Here is a 20,525-nt window from a genome sequence, read left to right as displayed (position 1 = left end):
CCCCACAGGTAGGCTGAAGAAAAACACACCTGCTCATTGCACCTAATGAGAGCTATCGCCTGAACTCTCCTACTGCCTCTCAATTAACCTCCCATCCTCCCCCTGCACACGACCCTGTCCCCCAGGGACACAGTCAGTCCCCACAGCCCCTCCCCTTCACAGCAGAACACCTCCTAAAACAGCTTCTCTGTCCCACACACAACTCCGTCTCATCCACCAGCTGTGGGGTTTATAGGAGATGATCCACCTACAATATAGTGTAGACCACAAGACATATGCCTTAGAACTACAGTGCATTGCAGGTAGCCTCTATTACATGCCACGTTTTAAGGCTCACTTGTATGAGTTGTTGCCCGATCATGTGACCCTTACCAAGAAAAGGTCCTGGCCCTAGTTACATGAACTTTTCCTGGTCAAGTCACAAAGGCAAGAACCCTGGGTCCTACTTATGAGATGAAAGGCGGAGAAATCTTGGTACACAAGGGAGGCTACGCACAGTACCTGCAATATACTGAAGCTTACACAGTGGCCACAGACAGTGATAATAGGGCTGAGTGTGGTAGCTAGCAATCTCTGGGTTGATCTTATCTCAGTGACCAGATATGGGGAGTAGGTGTTTGAAGCGTGAGGAGCTGCTCCTAAGATGTTTTTAGAGTCAGAACCACACTCTCTGCACTCCATTCTTACTGCGTGTCTGTCTGAGGTGGAAGTGGAGTGAGATGTGGTGTTTTATGCATTATGGATGCACATGCAGTGGAGTCTTAACTCTCTCTCCCTCTTTGTATCACTCTCTGTCTCTCCACTATCTTCCTCCTCTCCTAGATCCGATGGGAGAAGAACATTACACTGGGGGAGCCCCCTGGATTCCTTCACTCATGGTGGTGGTACGTGCACTGTCTATGTACATTTGACATTTGAGTCATTTAGCAGACATTCTAATCCAGAGCGATTTTACAAAGATGCCCATTTAACACCACACACTGTAAACACACTCAGCTGCAATTTATTCACGACATGAAAGAATGTGTAGGAGTGAGGAGGAGGTCATTTCTGGGGAATGCTAAGCGCAATGTCTTCTGACGTCACTGTACTCTCTTCACTGGATGATGAACTTGCCCTGATAAGAAAATGGAACCCAACTCAAATAAGTTCCATTTCCCTCAAATTGGAGCATAGTCAGTATTACTTTAAAAGTGAAGTTATGCTTACTGCGTATGTACAGTCGTGGCCAAAAGTTTTGAGAATGACACAAATATACATTTTCACAAAGTTTGCTGCTTCAGTGTCTAGATATTTTTGTCAGATGTTACTATGGAATACTGAAGTATAATTACAAGCATTTCATGAGTGTCAAAGACTTTTATTGACAATTACATGAAGTTGATGCAAAGAGTCAATATTTGCAGTGTTGACCCTTCTTTTTCAAGACCTCTGCAATCTACCCTGGCATGCAATCAATTAGCTTCTGGGCCACATTCAGCCCATTCTTGCATAATCAATGCTTGGAGTTTGTCAGAATTTGTGGGTTTTTGTTTGAGGATTGACCACAAGTTCTCAATGGGATTAAGGTCTGGGGAGTTTCCTGGCCATGGATCCAAAATATTGATGTTTTGCCTTATGACAAGGTGCTCCATCATGCTGGAAAAGGCATTGTTCGTCACCAAACTGTTCCTGGATGGTAGGGAGAAGTTGTTCTCGGAGGATGTGTTGGTACCATTCTTTATTCATGGCTGTGTTCTTATGCAAAATTGTGAGTGAGCCCACTCCCTTGGCTGAAAAGAAACCCCACACATGAATTGTCTCAGGATGCTTTACTGTTGGCATGACACAGGACTGATGGTAGCGCTCACCTTGTCTTCTCCAGACAAACTTTTTTCCGGATGCCCCAAACAATCAGAAAGGGGATTCATCAGAGAAAATGACTTTATCCCAGTCCTCAGCAGTCCAATCCTTGTACCTTTTGCAGAATATCAGTCTGTCCCTGATGTTTTTCCTGGAGAGAAGTTACTTCTTTGCTGCCCTTCTTGACACCAGGCCATCATCCAAACGTCTTCACCTCACTGTGCGTGCAGATACACTCACACCTGCCTGCTGCCATTCCTGAGCAAGCTCTGTACTGGTGGTGCCCCGATCCCGCAGCTGAATCAACTTTAGGAGACGGTCCTGGCGCTTGCTGGACTTTCTTGGGCGCCCTGAAGCCTTCTTCACAACAATTGAACCGCTCTCCTTGAAGTTCTTGATGATCCAATAAATGGTTGATTTACTGGCAGCAATATTCTTGCCTGTGAAGCCCTTTTTGTGCAAAGCAATGATGACAGCACGTGTTTCCTTGCAGGTAACCATGGTTTACAGAGGAAGAACAATGATTCCAAGCACCACCCTCGTTTTGTAGCTTCCAGTCTGTTACTCGAACTCAATCAGCTTAACAGAGTGATCTCCAGCCTTGTCCTCGTCAACACTCACACCTGTGTTAATGAGAGAATCACTGACATGATGTCAGCTGGTCCTTTTGTGGCAGGGCTGAAATGCAGTGGAAATGTTTTTTGGGGATTCAGTTCATTTGCATGGCAAAGAGGGACTTTGCAGTTAATTGCAATTCATCTGATCACTCTTCATAACATTCTGGAGTATATGCAAATTGCCATCGTACAAACTGAAGCAGCAGACTTTGAAAATTAATATTTGTGTCATTCTCAAAACTTTTGGCCACAACTGTATACCTGTTATACTGTAAATAGCTTTTATAGTTTCTGGCCAGAGTAAAAAAACAGCTAACTCATTATGATCTCTATCCATGATATTCGTAGAACCAGCTTGTGCTGTATATGTTTTAGCCGACCTTTCAGAGGTGTTAATGCCCAAAAAATTATTCAGTGTATTTGCTATCTGGAAGTGGTCTGCCTCTGGACTGACAGGCTGACACGTATTTCTCTCAGTCTCACTGGATGAGAAGGAAACGCCCATGCCTGGGTTCTCCTCCAGTTGACATATGAAGAGACAGAGAGAGATCGAAGGAGAGAGAGAGAGACTGGGAGAAAGAGAGAGGGAGTGAGTTCACAGGCAGTCTTTGTTTGTCCAGCGCTGCTCATCCCGAAAAGCCCCTCTACCCTCAATCTCTGAACAGGGGTCTTTCAGCTGCATTCTTCTCCCTGAATCGCCAACATGCTTTAATTGTGAATCATGTTTACACAGCTCATAATGGCCCTTAAGAGAGCCTGTGTTCCCTCCGTCTGACAGATTTCACTTGAAAAGCTACCAGAGTTGCAGACAGATTGACATATACAAACATACCTTTTTTTAGACAAAGTTTACTTTCACGTTGCCTAACCCTCTAGAGAAGTTGTAAAGTCTCAGGGTTTGTTGATGTGCTGAGACATGGTTTGAGGGAGCCTCGTGTGTGTGTGTGTGTGTGTGTGCGTGTGCGTGTGTGAGCAGTCGGAGAGTAGGCAGGTTATTAGCTGAGCAGGGCCCCAGTGGAGGGTTCCCAGCTAGCACATTTGGTTCATTTGAAGTTGTGGGAACGTATGTATTTGGGTTTCGCATTGGTTGTGGTAACGAAGCCATGTTTTCTGACTGTTTAAAAAACATTCAATTTTACTGTCCTTTTTATAGAAAATATTTTTTCAGTTGCAGGGAGTTTCAGAGAGCATTTTACTCCAGTTCCTTAAGTTTTCCTGGTAGGTTTTATTGACGCTCTGAAAGTGTTTTAATAACACGGCTAGCATATTTTGGGTTAACTTTTTGGAATTCCAGGCACTGCTACTGAATAGGACACATTGAAATTCATTTCCTTAGGCATTAATCGTGGAAATGCATTCCTTTTTTTATCAGTGAGATTCAAAGCTATATTCTTCTGTTCTCTATCCATGGAATTAGTCCACTTCGCCATCAGGCTAGAGTTAGCATGCCATGTTTTTTAACATATACAAAGCTGTTACATTTTTGTATATTCAAACAGACCCCATTTCAAACTAAACAAGCACTCATTAAGGTGTGGCCATGATTAGTGGCTGCGCCACCACACCTGAACACACTTAACACGAGTTGAAAACAATATCCTAGAAATTGTCCATAAGCATCAAAAGCTTATTTATCTCAAATGTTGTGTAGAAAATGGTTTACATCCCTTTTAGTGAGTCGTTTTCCTTTTCCAAGAATATTCATCCATCCAGCTGACAGGTGTGCATATCAAGAAGCTGATTAAACAACATGATCATTACACAGGTATACCTTGTGCAAGGGACAATAAAAGGCCACTCTAAAATGTGTAGTTTGGTCACACAACACAATGCCACAGATATCTCAAGTTTTTAAGGAGCATGTAATTGGAATGTTGACTGCAAGAATGTCTATCAGAGCTGTTGACAGATCATTTAATGTAAATCTTTCTAGCATAAGCTGCCTCCAACATCGTTTTAGAGAATTTGGCAGTGCAACCACCGCAGACCACGTGTAACCATACCAGCCCAGGACTTCCACATCCGGCTTCTTCACCTGCGGGATCGTCAGACCAGCCAACTGGGTTTGCACAACCAAAGAATTTCTGCACAAACTGTCAGAAACATCTCAGGGAAGCTCATCTGTGTGCTCTTCGTCCTCACCAGGGACTTGACCTGACTGCAGTTTGGCGTCGTACTGGCACGCTGGAGAAGTGTGCTCTTCACGGATGAATCCTGGTTTTAACTATACTGGGCAGATGGCAGACCGAAGGTATGGCGTCATGTGGGCGAGCGCTTTGCTGGTGTCAACTTTGTGAACAGAGAGCCCCATGGTGGCGGAGGGGTTATGGTATGGAAAGGCATAAGCGACGGACAATGTCATTTTTTAAATGTAACCTTCATTTAACTAGGCAAGTCAGTGAATAACCTCTTAGAGCTACCCCCTACTTTTTTCAATATCCGCCCGAAGACATACCCAAATCTAGAACCAAGGACATGCATATTCTTGGTACCATTTGAAAGAAAACACTCTGAAGTTTGTGTAAATGTGAATTGAATGTAGGAGAATATAACACAATAGATCTGGTTTAGATAATATAATGAAAAAACATACGTTTTTTATTTTTATTGTTGTATCATCTTTAAAATGAACAAGATAAAACAAACAGTCAGATAGGATGATGGGGACAATTTCAGTGAAAATCATAAGAGGGCAACAGTACTTGTGCAAAGTTTCAGAATGATAACTTCCAAAATGAGTGTGCTACATGACATTTATCATGAAGTCACCCAGGTGTCCCACACAAGTAGCCCAAATGTACCAAAGTGGCCAAATTGGTGAAGTTATACATTTTGAATGGAATAACTATATACAAAATACCAAAATGGTATTCAAACACACCCCCCCCAAAAATATTTTTTAGAAAAAACATGAAAAAAATATATACATTTACAAAATAACACTTTCAATATTTGGAAGACCCTCAGTCCTCTACACAATATTATGCTGCTGATGCCAGGTGCCATAGCACATCCATGCCTGCAGAAATACATTTGGGCAGATGAACACCACTTGTGGCAGGAGCTGGATGAACCAGCTTCAGTGGGGGATGGACACCTTGGCACTGGGGGCTCCCATTCGGAGTCAATGTCACTGTGAAAGAAAATGTTCAGTTAGAATAGTTTCACAAATGAGCCCTGTAGCAACAGGTATAATAAACATATATATATATAGAGTACAGGGAACATAAGGTTGAATATATTATTATAGACCTGCTAGATCTACTGTCTCATTTATATTATGACATCTCAGCTAGATCTACTGTCTCCATTTCACTTTGGCCATTGTTGTGGGCCTGCCCTCCCCTCAACAGCCTCAAGTAGGCTATTTCATTTCACAAATACTATTTTATATTATTAATTTCAAACAACAGCATTTGCATGAGAAGAACTTACCAGTCCAAAACGTCCTCTCTGTTCAAAAAATATTCCTCCATTTGGGAATCGATAAATGAATCGTCCTCGATCAATTTCTTCTAAAATTGTGTGTACATCTGTATATCTAGACTTAGATTTTGCTTTTCCAGACTTAGTCGCCACACTGATTGATATATAAACAGCTGAATATGCACTTTACCAAAACAAGCCTGTGCGCAACATGCGTTGCTCCATCCGGTATGAATCGTCAATGGCGAATGAACCTCTTTACGCCGGAGTTTACTACATGGGTTGGTCTTCCAACACATAAACATTAAATATTGCCGTTTACCTCAGCTCATTGGCTATCTACCCAGCTAGATTTCAAGACGATCAGTGGTCATTGGGTTAAAATACAGTCAATCAACGAAACAGCGGGCAAATCATTGGTGCCAAATGATGTCATTACTTGTTGTCTTCAAATCGGTTTCTTTCAGTCAATACGTCCCGTGAAATGACCCATCAGGTTTGGTTGTGTTACAAACAAACCAGTTGATTGCAATGAAACCATTGCGTGTGTATTTACCTCGAATGTGTTCACACAAGCGGTTCACACAAGCGGAATTCACGACACAAGCGGTTCACAAAATGTTTCGTGTTAGGCTATAAAAATGGATTTTATCAAACAAAAGACCATTCATTGTGTAACAATGAGCATTGGGATTGCAAACAGAGGAAGATCATCAAAGGTAAACTATTTATTTTATTGCAGTTTGTGATTTTGTTACGCCTGTGCTGGTTGAAATAGTAGTTTTTTTATGGGGCTCTATCCTCAGATAATCGCATCATATTCTTTAGCAGTAAATCATTTTTTAAATCTGACAATGCAGTTGGATTAGCAAGATTCTAGGCTTTCGAAACATGTGAGACACTTGTATTTTCATGAATGTTTAATATGACTATTTATCTAGCGATCACCGTACGTTGTCGAATTTCATCCCGCTACCGGGTTCCGTGCTCAGAGATTAAGAACAAATTCTTATTTACCCTGGCCAAACCCTCCCCTAACCCAGACGATACTGGGCCAATTGTGCGCCACCCTATGGGACTCCCGATCACAGCCGGTTGTGATACAGCCCGGGATTGAACCCGGGTCTGTATTGACCCCTCTAGCACTGTTAAAGTAATGAAATACCAAGAAAATAGTGTTTTTTTCAAGTGCCTTAAATGTGCTGAGAATGTTACAAAGCCAAGCAATTATTCTGCACCATTTCCAGAAAGTTGTGGGAAAGTTGTTTGCAAAATAACCATAGGACAACCACGTTCTAAGAAACATATGGTTCTCAGAATGTTATGTGCTAGCTGGGTTGTCTGTCTGGGGCTGCAGCACTGGATGGGGAGGCTCACTGGACCCCTCCCCCTTCACCAGGACACCTCCCCCTTCACCAACCTCCTCCCCCAAACAAAGGGTCCAGATGGTAAGGGAAAGCCAACCCCCCCCCCCCCTGCTCCCACTCCCTCAACCTTTGTCTGGAGGCTTGTCCTTTGTTTGCAGAGAGACCCCTAACAGATTAACTCCTTGCATTCCAGTCTCTTTTGTGTTAACCCAGGGTGGGGGATTTGGCTATTTTTCTTCCCTGATTCTGTCTCAAGCAGTTTCCAGTTGGGCCGTGCAGGCCTGAATGGGCTGAGGGGGGGAGCTACAGGTTGCGGTGGGTTGGAGGTGGGGGGTAGGTCATCCACATCTGTTGTTATGGACGCAGGGATAAAGCCAGGGTTCCGAGAGGGGTGCAGGTGTTGATTGTTTCATTAGCCCTCTTCATTTGTTGACCAAATCAATTGTTTTAACCAGTTTTCAATGGACATCCACTCGTTCACCCTCTCAGAACCTCACCACAATACTATGTACACGGATCATCCCTCAAATTGCTTCCAGCTGAAATTCATCCTTGCGAGGGGCAAAGAAAAGAAGTCAAGCAAAACAGACTTACCCCATCCTAAATCTCCTGGTTATATTTTATAAAACAGGTATAATCAGGCTGAAAGTGGGGCTTTGTGGTTACTTTCAGCCCATACAGTGGGGCAAAAAGGTATTTAGTCAGCCACCAATTGTGCAAGTTCTCCCACTTAAAAAGATGAGAGGCCTGTAATTTTCATCATAGGTACACTTCAACTATGACAGAAAAAATGAGAAAAAATGTCCAGAAAATCACATTGTAGGATTTTTAATGAATTAATTTGCAAATTATGGTGGAAAATAAGTATTACTTCTGACCCACTGGAATTGTGATACAGTGAATTGTAAGTGAAATAATCTGTCTGTGAACAATTGTTGGAAAAATTACTTGTCATGCACAAAGTAGATGTCCTAACTGACTTGCCAAAACTATAGTTTGTTAACAAGAAATTTGAAGAGTGGTTGAAAAACTAGTTTTAATGACTCCAACCTAAGTGTATATAAACCTCCGACTTCAACTGTATATTTAAGGTTCCACAGTTGACAGTGCATGTCAAAGCTCAAACCAAGCCATGAAGTCGAAGGAATGGTCCTAGAGCACCGAGACAGGATTGTGTCGAAGCACAGATCTGGGGAAGGGTACCAAAAAAATTCTGCAGTATTGAAGGTCCCCAACAACACAGTGGCCTCCATCATTCTTAAATGGAAGAAGTTTGGAACCACCAAGACTTTTCCTAGAGCTGGCTGCCCCCGGCCAAAGTGAGCAATTGGGGGAGAAGGGCCTTGGTCAGGGAGGTGACCAAGAACCTGATGGTCACTCTGACAGAGCTCTAGAGTTCCTCTGTGGAGATGGAAGAAACTTCCAGAAGGACAACCATCTCATTCAGGCCTTTATGGTAGAGTGGCCTGGTGGAAGCCACTCCTCAGTAAAAGGCACATGACAGCCCGCTTGGAGTTTGCCAAAAGGAACCTAAAGACTCTCAGACCATCAGACCATGAGAAACAAGATTATCTGCTCTGATGAAACCAAGATTGGCTTGAATGCCAAGCGTCACGTCTGGAGGAAACCTGGCACCATCCCTACGGTGAAGCGTGGTGGTGTCAGCATCATGCTGTGGGGATGTTTTTCAGTGGCAGGGACTGGGAGACTAATCAGGATCGAGGGAAAGATGAACAGAGCAAAGTACAGAGAGATCCTTGATGAAAACCTACCCCAGAGCGCTCAGGACCTCAGACTGGGGTGAAGGTTCACCTTCCAAAAGGACAATGACCCTAAGCACACAGCCAAGACAACGCAGGAGTGGCTTCGGGACAAGTCTCTGAATGTCCTCGAGTGGCCCAGCTAGAGCCCGGACTTGAACCCGATCAAACATATCTGGAGAGTCCTGAAAATAGCTGTGCAGCGACGCTCCCCATCCAACCTGACAGAGCTTGAGAGGATCTGCAGAGAAGAATGGGAGAAACTCCCCAAATACAGGTGTGCTTGTAGCATCATACCCAAGAAGACTCGACTGTAATCGCTGCCAAAGGTGCTTCAACAAAGTACTCAGTAAAGGGTCTGAATTCTTATGTAAATGTAATATTTTTATTTTTGGTAAAGTTGCTGAAGTTTCTAAAAAAAGTTTTTGATTTGGTTATGGGGTATTGTGTGTAGATTGAAGGTGGAAAAAAACAACTGAATACATTTTTGAATAAGGCTGTATATATTTCACTACCTTATATCCATTTTGGCGTGGCAGGTAGCTTGGTTGTTAGAGCGTTGGGCCAGTAACCGAAAGGTTGCTGGATCGAATCCCCATGCTGACAAGGTAAAAATATGTTGTTCTGCCCCCAAACACTGTTCCCCGGTAGGCCGTCATTGTAAATAAGAATTTGTTCTTAACTGACTTGCCTGACTTGCCGAGTTAAATAAAATAAAACATATCCAGAGGAAATTCAGGCGTCTTATCACAGCTGTGTACATACCGCCATAAGCAAGCACAGCGCACTCAGCAAACTGTACAAGATCATTAGCCAGCAATGATACTCTCACCCGGTAGCAGTCTTTGTTGGTGGTGACTAAAACTAAGCCGGTCTAAAACACATTTCCCCAAAATATCACCAACATCTATCCTGTCACACATGAGGATTCAGTGTGCTTGACCATGTATACACCAACATCCGTGACACTTACAACGCAGGTCAGAACACGTCTCTCTGTTCCTCCTCCCCGCCTACAAGCAGCAACTCAAGAAAGAGCCATCAACACAGAGAATATTGAGGTGCTGGACAGATAGGGCAGTCTCAATGCTGCAGGATTCTTTTGAGAATGCTGATTGGAACATGTTCAAATTTTCACCAAGGACTCATCCATCAACATTTGAGGAATATATATTGTCAGTCACAGGCCTCATTAGGAAATGTGTTGTTGATGTTGTACCCACAATTACAATCCGGACATATCCAAACCAAAAACCCTGGATGAACAGAGATATCCGTGCAATGCTGAAAGCCTGAACTGCAGCATTCAATGTCAGTAGAACAAACCCTGATGAGTCGTTCCAAGGCAAGCAGGTACGTGCTCCGCAAATCCATTAGGGATGCAAAAATACAAAGGCATATCCAGCAGTGCGGTACCCACTGAAGCCTTCCTCCCAGACGTGCTTAACACATTCTATGCTCCCTTCAAGGCAGACAATACCGAGCCATCCAGGAAGAGACTCGCTTCTCCAGACCACTAGGTGCTTTTACGCACTGAGGCTGACATGAGTATAACTCTCAAAAGCTTGAATACTAACATAGCCACTGGCTCATCTCTGGCCGCATCCTCCGAGTGGGTGCCAACCAGACATCTTCATCCTGTCCCCGTCCCAGGCTGTCGTCCCCACCTGCTGGACAACTATTGTCCCAGTGCCCGAAAAACAAGGTGACATGCCCAAATGACTATCACCCTGCCGCGGTCACCTCTGTCATCATGAAGTGCTTGGAGAGGCTTCAATTTACCTACTGCTCCAACAGATCCATGGAAGATGCTATTTCTATCGCTATTCACAGAGCCGTAACGCATCTGGACAAGAGGAACACCTATGAGAATGCTGTTCATTGACTACAGTTCAACATTTATCACTATTATTCCCTCCAAGCTCGACATCAAGCTCAGAACCCTGGGTTTGGACACCACCCTCTGTAACTGGATCCTGGACTTTCTGACGCGCAAGTCACAGGCTGTAAGGATTGGCAACAACAACACCTACAAACTGACTCTTAACACAGGGCCTCCCCAAGAGGTGTGTCTTCAGTCCTCTGCTGTACTCCCTGTTGACGCACGACTGCGTGGTTTAGCACGACACCAACTCCATCATCAAGTTTGCTGACGACGCCACGGTTGTAGGCCTGAAAACCAACAATGATGAGTCCGCCTATAGGGAGGAGGTAAGTGAACTGGCACTCTATTTGTATTTATTAAGGATCCCCATTAGCTGCTCCAAGGCAGCAGCTACTCTTCCTGCCTTATAATGCTGTGAAAGGATCCAGGAACCTAAATGATTTGGGTAGATCCCATCCTCTTTATTAAACAAGCTTTGTTTCCAGAAGGTATCAAAATTGAAAATAAATGATACACTCACGTACCTGCAATAGGCACGTAGCGAGTTATGGAGAGCTAAAAGTCTGTTGAATGTTCAATGCCATGATTTAGGGAGGGCACAGGGCCAGAGATTATGCGTTTGTTGGTGTTAAGCAGAGACCCAATCAGTTCTTTAAAATCCATCTTCAGCTGTTCTTAGCTTTCCTTCATAATTTCATTGAATCCGACATGAACTATGATAGACTCAATTTCCTGATGCAGGTTTAAAATGTTTGGGAGCAGTTTATTGATGTCCTATACTGGTGCTCCTGGATAGCACAAATGTTTTTACTCAAGGTACTGAGAAAGTTCTCACCATTGAATTGGCCAACACAACGGCCAGAGAAGGGGATGGAGAAATACACCCATTCCTACCCCTCACACAATTTGTGGATCGTTTCAAGGGCCCACGAGGAGCAGATCGCATACACCTGCAGCTCCCAGGGATAGGTCCAGACCTCCAACATCAGGCAAAACCCCGTCAGATCCAGAGAGAGGTAAGAGAGCCGAGCATGACGACGAAGCCGCTGTTGGAGTCGGCACAGCTGTCGCAGACCCAGGTAGTCCCAGCGATGAAGGCGCAGGTAGATCAGGCACCAGGGTGGTGAAGCTATTTCTCATGTCAATCTGCTCCAGACCTCTCACTAAACAGACCTCCTTTTAGCAGCATGCGGCTGCCTTTGCTTTCCACGACTTGTGACATGGGACCAGCGCTGATTGGAACTATCCTCTTGCTGTTCTCCATCTACTCCACTACAAGATGGAGGAGAAGCAGATTGAAACAACTTCCTTAGCAGGAAAATTCCAGGTAGCATAGGCCATTCGGATAGGGACAGATGACAATGCAGGGATACATCCATTAAGCCCAAGCTGCGTCTTGCCACAGGAGTTGAGGACTCGTTTGCGTTTTCCCCATAAGTTCACGCAAAATTGAAATTTGCTTGCTAAGGATAGCCACCTGATTCCTGTAATCCCCCCCCCACAAGCAAACAATTGCCACATTTGAAATTCCGGATTGTTAATATTGTCCCGGACAAGAGCATAATAAAGACCGCTTCTACAGCATTGGAAATATTTGTTAGCCATTTCAGGCGTAGTGGGCTCCATTGCTAGCTAGCTGGCTAGGTAACTAGCTAGCTGGCTAGTTGGTAAACATTCAGTCCAAACCAGCAGGTTTTAACACACACACTTATGAACAAAATAAAACTTCTGAAATAAATAGCTGAAACAACAGGTCGAGGCACATGTGTCATAACAACCTCTCCCTTAACGTCAGCAAAACAAAGGAGTTGATTGTTGACTTCAGGAAGCAGAGTAGGGAATATGCCCCCGATCCACATCAACGGGACTACAGTACAGAGTCACGAGTTTTCAGTTCCCGGGCGTCCACATCACCGAGGAGTTGTCATGAACCAACAACACCACCACTCTTGTCAAGAGGGCGCAACAGCGTCTCTGCTTCCTAAGGCGGCTGAAGAAATTCAGAATGCCGCCCCGGTTCCTCTCCAAATACTACCGCTGCACCATTGAGACCATCCTGACCAGTTGCATCATGGCCTGGTATGAGAATTGCTCCTCCACGACCACAAGGCCCTTCATCGGGGGGTGAAGACTGCCCAGTACATCACTGTGACCGTGCATCCACCCATCCGGGACATCTACTCGAAACGGTGCCTGAGGAAGGCACGCAGCATATTCAAGGACCCCACACTCCCCAGCCACAAGTTGTTCTCTCCCTTACCGCCGGGCAGACTATCGGAGCATAATGTCTGATACCAACAGACTCAGAGACAGTTTCTATCTGCCAGCCATCAGACAGCTGATAATTGAACTGGACTGACCACCTGCTCTGATTCTCCACACCTTAGCACACATGCACTTACTCATGCACACACCCACACAAACATACACTGAGTGTACAAAACATTAAGAACACCTTCCTAATATTTACTTGACTCTTATTATACTGCTCAATTCATACACTTGCCCCCCCTTTCCCCCTTTCCCCCGATACACATATCTTGGACTGGAAATTGCGCCTTCCTGTATTATACTAATGCTAAAATGTATATTTCTTATAGTGTTTGTTTGTTGCATTGTCGAGAAAGAACCTGCAAGTAAGCGCTTTGTTGGACGACCAGTTAAACTTGTAACTTGCCATTCTAACTCTCAACAGTAAGTTGAGGCCCTGACTGAGTTGCAAAATAAGAATACTTTTTTAGGGTGGAGGGAATTGATCCGGGGTCCGCCAGTTCCCCATCCCTGCGCTAGAGCATCTGGCCTGACCATTGAGCCTCCCCATGTTAGATTAATAAAGGAGTTATTCTACTGTATCTCATCTTCAACAATATGCACACAACATACATTTCCTTTTATTCTTTCCTTCTTTGGCCCTTGTCAGATGTTGAATTTATTAGCGAAGTCCGAGGGGAGTGTTCCCAGGGAATTATAGAACAGCTGATTTACATGGCGTGCTGTTTTAAGAGCTACGGAGTGCCTATTTCTCTTGTTGCCTCACAATGCAAGCATTAATACCAGGGTAATAGCAAACTTCAGTGGGGTAAAAAACACTCTGAAAGGTTTTGTTTTCTTCTGCCTTTGATTGTAGCGTTTTGTCCCATTAAGAGCAGCTCAGGCTGATAAGAGTAGTAGCAGCCATAGTCAACCTGGCTTTCTCTCTCCTCTTCTTTCTCCTCTCCTTAGCATGGCTTCTCTGTTGCCTGACAGGAACTCACCCCAGTCTAGAGTGTGTGGATTAATGCCTAGGCCCCTTCAACCATGTGTCTCTGTTTACTCTGCCCATTATGGCGGAAGGCACATTGTTACCTCCAGGCGTTGTCAGACTACAGTTAATTGCAATAATTATCATGATGGTATTTAATTGTTGTAATTGTCTTGTGAATGTGGATGCTAATCCGCTGTTCGGAACACAATGAAGTGGAAAGTGTGTATGTCCTGTTTATGCTGTCAGTCCACACTTCCACATTGTTTTGACTGGCATTTAATTTGAATATGGCAGAATTTGCATGCCTTCTAAACTGGACTATGAATCTCACACCCAGATTGATCTTAGGGATTCCACACAGCCAAGTAAATGTATTTAAAGGAGTCAGAGGAGAGCGTGTATCCATAGTATGAAAATCTTCAGTTGACAAAAAGAAACTGCTGACCTTCTCAACCTGTAGGTAGCTAGTCTTACCTTTTTTAGCCGTGTTGCATGAGCAGTCCCACCCAGATATGATCTACTTAAGCAATAAGGCCCGAGGGGGTGTGGTATATGGCCAAAATACCTCGGCTAAGGGCTGTTCTTAGGCACAACGCAACATGGTATAATGACCATATACCACAAACCCACAAGGTACCTTATTGCTATTATAAACTGGTTACCAGCGTAATTAGAGCAGTAAAAAAACATGTTTTGTCATATACGATCTGATATACCACGGCAGTCAGCCAATCAGCATTCAGGGCACAAACCACCCAGTTTATAAGTTACTATTTGAAACTTTGGTGGGTGTCAGGTTATGATTACCCGTCTCTCCAGTCCCCATCCCCTGTTTGCACCTAGTTGTGGCTTTTCAGTAACAAACTCTAACGTGTGTCTTATTTCATTTCCCAGAGAGCTGATTGGATTTGAGATGATCCCGCTGTCTCCCTCCGGCAGGCAGGCACGGCTCTGACAAAGCTGCAATCTCTTTAACGGCAGTTGATAGATATGATAATGCAGCCTGGCTTTATTGTCAAGTGACTGAGGGGCAGGCTTCATGACCCCTTCAACACACACGCATGCACGCATAAAACATGCACGTACGCACGCACGCAAGGCACTCACAAACACACACACCTCTGTTCTCGATCTCTCCCTCTCCTCTCTGTTTCTCTGTGCTGTGCATCAGCCTGTCCAGCTGACCCAGACAGTGCACACCTGAGAGCAAAGGCCGGGGGCTTGTAGAAAATAGCATTTCTTCAGCAGAAATGCTTTGTTATGACATAAAACAGGGAAGTTGTATCTTCACTACTTTACTGTGCTTACACAGTAAGAAGACAGTACATGCAAATGTACCTTCCATATGCAGTAAATACACATGTTTAGTATCACTCTATATGAATTGTAACAAAATATCTTACACACTGTTATGGGTGATCAGCTAATATTTTCTGCTCTATTTTGCAGTCATATCAAGTGCTCAGTGTATCACACGTTGTTAGAAGTCTGGTTTCGCCGCCTCAGCAGAAAGCATGCATATCGTGGAATCTTCGTCTTTGAATGGATTGGAAAAAGCGTAACATTGCTCTTGAGCCCCAGTCAGATCAGCAGCTTTTATGTGCTACCCATTAAATCAATATCTTAGGTGAAAGAACCATTTAATGTGGACCAGTTAAACAGGTGCTTAATTAAGTAATTAAGAGTGTATTTGGATTGGAACTTGGTGCCCCTTCCAGCCCTTAAGTGCTGGATTTGCCTTAATTAACAAATATAATGCCTAATAGATCATTAGCCTGCAGCTCTGGCCAAGCAGAACGATAGCTACATGAAATGGTTCGATTAGATGACCTCACTTTGCTGAAGCTCTGAGGCGAGCGGTGGACTAAAATATATATTTTTTCATTCCCTTTATAACTTCAGCTTGATCAAGTTTCACTTCGTGATAGATGGTATTTTAGCGTTACGTTTCACACATACACATGTATACATTCAGTATGTGTCCCATGAGGGAATCAAATCCACAATCAATCAATCAATCAAATGTATTTATAAGCCCTTTTTACATCAGCAAAGTGCTGTACAGAAACGCAGCCTAAAACCCCAAACAGCAAGCATTGCAGATGTAGAAGCACGGTGGCTAGGAAAAACTTCCTATAAAGGCAGGAACCTAGAAAGAAACCTAAAGAGGAACCAGGCTCTGAGGGGTGGCCAGTCCTCTTCTGGCTGTGCCGGGTGGAGATTATAACAGTTCATGGCCAAGATGTTCATAGATGACAAGCAGGGTGAAATAATAATAATCACAGTGGTTGTCAGTTGGCTTTTCATAGCCAATTATTCAGAGATAGAGACAGCAGGTGCGGTAGAGAGAGCGAGTCGAAAACAGCAGGTCCGGGACAAGGTAGCACGTCCGATGAACAGGTCAGAGTTCCATAGCCACAGGCAGAACAGCTGAAACTGGATCAGCAGCACAACCAGGTGGACAGGTGACAGCAAGGAGTCATCAGGCTGGGTAGTCCTGTGGCATGGTCCTAAGGCTGAGAGAGATGTCTCAAATAAAGACTTAAAGGTTGAGACAGAGTCTGCTTCTCTCACATAGATAGGCAGACCATTCCATAAAAATTGAGTTCTATAGGCCCTGCCTCCAGCTGTTTGCTTAGAAATTCTAGGGGCAATAGTAGGCCTGCGTCTTGTGACTGTAGCGTACATGTAGGTATGTACGGCAGGACCAAATGGGAGAGATAGGTAGGAGCAAACCCATGTAATGCTTTGTAGGTTAGCAGTAAAACCTTAATCAGCCCTAGCCTTAACAGGAAGCCAGTGTAGAGAGGCTAGCACTGGAGTAATATGTTTTGCTTCTAGTCAAGATTCTAGCAGCCGTGTTTAGCACTAACCTAAAGTTTATTTTGTGCTCTATCAGGGTAGCCGGAAAGTAGAGCATTGCAGTTGTCTAACCTAGAAGTGACAAAAGTATGGATGGACATTTCTGCATAATTTTTGGACAGAAATTTTCTGATTTTTGCAATGTTACGAAGTTGGAAAAAAGCTGTCCTTGAAATTGTCTTGATATATTAGTCAAAAGAGAGATCAGGGTCCAGAGTAACGCCGAGGTCCTTCACAGTTTTAATTGAGATGACTGTACAACCATCAAGATTAATTGTCAGATCCAACAGATCTCTGTGTCTTGGGACAAAGAACTAGCATCTCTGTTTTGTCCGAGTTTAAAAATAAAACATTTTCCGCCATCCACTTCGTTATGTCTGAAACACAGGGTTCCAGGCAATTTTGGGCCTTCACCATGTTTCATTGAAATGTACAGCTGTGTATCGTCCGCATAGAATGTTAACTTTATGTTTCCGAATGACATCACCAAGGTAAAATATATATTGAAAACAATAGTGGTCCTAAAACGGAACCTTGAGGAACACCGAAACTTACAGTTGATTTGTCAGAGGACAAACCATCCACAGAGACAAACTGATATCTTTCTGACAGATAAGATCTAAAAGAGGCCAGAACTTGTCCGTGTAGACCAATTTGGGTTTCCAATCTCTCCAAAAGAATGTGGTGACCGATGGAGTCAAACGCAATACTAAGGTCTAGGAGCACGAGAACAGATGGAGAGCCTTGGTCTGACGCCATTAAAAGGTCATTTACCACCTTCACAAGTGCAGTCTCAGTGCTATGATGGGGTCTAAAACCCAGACTGAAGCGTTTCGTATACATTGTTTGTCTTCAGGAAGGCAGTGAGTTGCCGTGCAACAGCTTTTTCAATTTTTTTGAGAGGATTGGGAGATTCGATATAGGCCGATTCATTTAAAAATATATATTTTCTGGGTCAAGGTTTGGCTTTGTCAAGAGAGGCTTTATTACTGCCACTATTAGTGAGTTTGGTTCACATCCAGTGGATAGAGAGCCGTTTATTATGTTCAATATAGGAGGACCAAGCACAGGAAGCAGCTCTTTCAGTAGTTTAGTTGGAATAGGGTTCAGTATGCAGTTCGAATGTTTAGAGGCAATTTCTATTTTCATGAATGTGTTAAGAGATGGGATTAGCACCATGCTCCAACCAACTCAGTCATGTGAACCATCCCCAACTGTTGATAATGTTGTGTAAACTGAAACTATCTGCGTGTTTGCTGTACTCTGATGTCTATGTCCAACCATGTTCTCTGTCTCTCTCCTCTTCTCCCCATAGTGTATTCTGGGATCTGTACTGCGCTGCTCCAGACCGGAGGGAGACATGTGAACATTCCAGCGAGGCCAAGGCTTTCCACGATTATGTGAGTCAACCTGTCACTGGTGTTGTGTCAGAGGCACGGGTGGCCATCGTCATCGCTATAGAATGTCTATCTCTAATCCATGTTAGTTTCTCAATATCAATTTAATACATTTGCATACATGATTGTTTTAGTCACAATATGAATGTAGTTTTGTTTGGTTTCTGTAGCGTCTCCTACTGCAATAGGTTCTATCCTCCTAAACTCAGTGAAACAGTGTCCGGCCTACCTCCCTCACTTCCTCCCTGTGACCCCTTCGAGCTTTACCTAAACTGTCGGCTGAAGGTGAAATGTCAGGCTGCTGCAAGGCTTTTATTGGCCTTCTCATGTTTTCAATAAAGGTCGGAGCAAATAAAGCAGCTGGGTGAGCTGTTGGCCTGGATTAAGTACAATGCTGTGGCCGATGGATGGGGGACGATTGGGGGTGGCCTGGGGGTCATGGGCTTGCCCTCCCTGACCCTCTCATCTGTAGAAGAGCTGGAGCTTCCACTGGCGCTAGCACTGATGTGCTGCTTGAACATGTGTGGAGGGCCTCAGAGTGGCCGGCTTACAAAAGGAGGCTCTTTGTTGACACAGCCCTTGGACTGCAAATGACCATGTTAATGAGCCCACTAATTGTGACCTCTAACTCAGTGCCAGGACCTGAATGATTGAAGGTTAAGCTGCAGTCCTCTTACTTCATCTGCCCCACTCAAGTCAAATCCGTTAGATTTTTTTGTCACTGCTATACTTTAGCGTACAATTATCCTTTTCTGGTGTTTTGGCTATGCTAAATAGTGGTATTAAATACATACCCTTTAATACATTTAAAGTAAGGATTATGCAGCTAATAGGTTATGCTGGTCAGACTGTATTACTACTAGCTTATCATTCACCTGGGCCGTTAGGGAAGGAGCTCTGGAAATGGATCATGATGGTTCTATTCCTGCACTGGACATTCAATTTAGCCGGTTTCTAAATTCTCTGCAGTTCCGCACTCCCATGTAGTCTGACAAGTATGAACAGACCAGACCTCATCAGAACAGACTCATTTGTTTTGAGTGTATATTACACCAGCATAAGATTAATTACATGGTTAATTAAACCCCATGGTTAATTAAATCTGACAAGTGTCTCCAATTAATCTATATGCCTAATCATTCCCAACACCTAGCCTATCTCCCGAGGTATCTAGCTACCTGGGTGTCTCAACAGTCAGCTGCCCTGCATGCTAACTCTGACCACCAACTAACTAGGTTGGTAGCAGGACAGGTGGTTACGACGTCCTAGAAAAGAGAGTACTTACATACATCTAAATGTGACATAGGCACTGAACAAATAAATAAAGCAATGTCCGCTCGCAAGCTTTTAGTGACGCGCGCGCGCACAACGTTTCTCATCCAACATGGTCTTCGTTTGGCACCTAACCCACACAATTCACACACACGTGTCCTTGAGACTTCCTCCCTCTGCTCCATTGTCCAGATGTGGGGCTCCATTCCAAGGTCCTCTGAGGGGGTCTGTCCTACCCAGTGGTAGGGTGGTCAATCAGTGTGGCCGTAGTGGGGCTCTGGGGAATGTCACTGGGGCTCAGATGTCCTGCTCTTTTGTTCTAGTTCATGGATTAATGTCCAGTTTGCCTTGACCTCTGACCTGGCTGAAGTTTAAAGGGTCAGAGTGTATCCGTCCGTCCGGCGACCTCCAGATTGATGGACTGAGAGGGCTCTGTGTGTGTGAAAGGAGTACATCAATATCACTGGTCATCAATATCATTTGACAGTAAATTATTGTTGTTGGTGGTCGGCAAGTTTGTTGTAATTCGAGATGTTTATCTGTATATTTGTATTGGATGGATTGAGCAGGTTATTGAGAAGGTTGGACTGTATGAAAATGCATAACCATGAAATGTTTCAATGAGTTTGTCTATAGTCATCTTCCCCATCCGTCAGTCCTGTTCATTTCCATAACTCTGTCAGTGTTGCTGGTGAACCCGGCGTGTCTGTGTGTGTTGGCGTTATGGACAGACAGACACAGGGCTAATGTTGTGTGAAGAACCTTATCTGGGGCTGTGACGTGGCTGTGGCGGGGGGACCGGGGTGTGGGGGTGGAGGCGTGAATCCCCTGGGTCGCTGCTCTGCGGCCTGTC

The 20,525-nt window shown here is 44.2% G+C and overlaps 1 protein-coding gene across 2 annotated transcripts in view; it reads left to right on the top strand.

Moving 5' to 3' along the window:
• Positions 1-20,525, top strand: part of LOC110521448 (single-stranded DNA-binding protein 3) — a 125,629-nt gene that overhangs the window by 27,917 nt on the left and 77,187 nt on the right. For both annotated transcript variants that reach the window (XM_036969341.2, XM_036969342.2), the window contains exons 3-4: positions 823-884; positions 18,319-18,403. In XM_036969341.2, coding sequence (XP_036825236.1) covers positions 823-884; positions 18,319-18,403 — 147 coding nt within the window. The remainder of the gene's footprint in view (positions 1-822; positions 885-18,318; positions 18,404-20,525) is intronic.

This window comes from Oncorhynchus mykiss, chromosome 4, assembly GCF_057628025.1.
Source record: "Oncorhynchus mykiss isolate SJ-2025 chromosome 4, ASM5762802v1, whole genome shotgun sequence".
NCBI classification, from domain to species: Eukaryota; Metazoa; Chordata; class Actinopteri; order Salmoniformes; family Salmonidae; genus Oncorhynchus; species Oncorhynchus mykiss.
The sequence above is the reverse complement of the archived record's forward strand: the minus strand, read 5'-3'. Positions and strand labels throughout refer to the sequence as shown.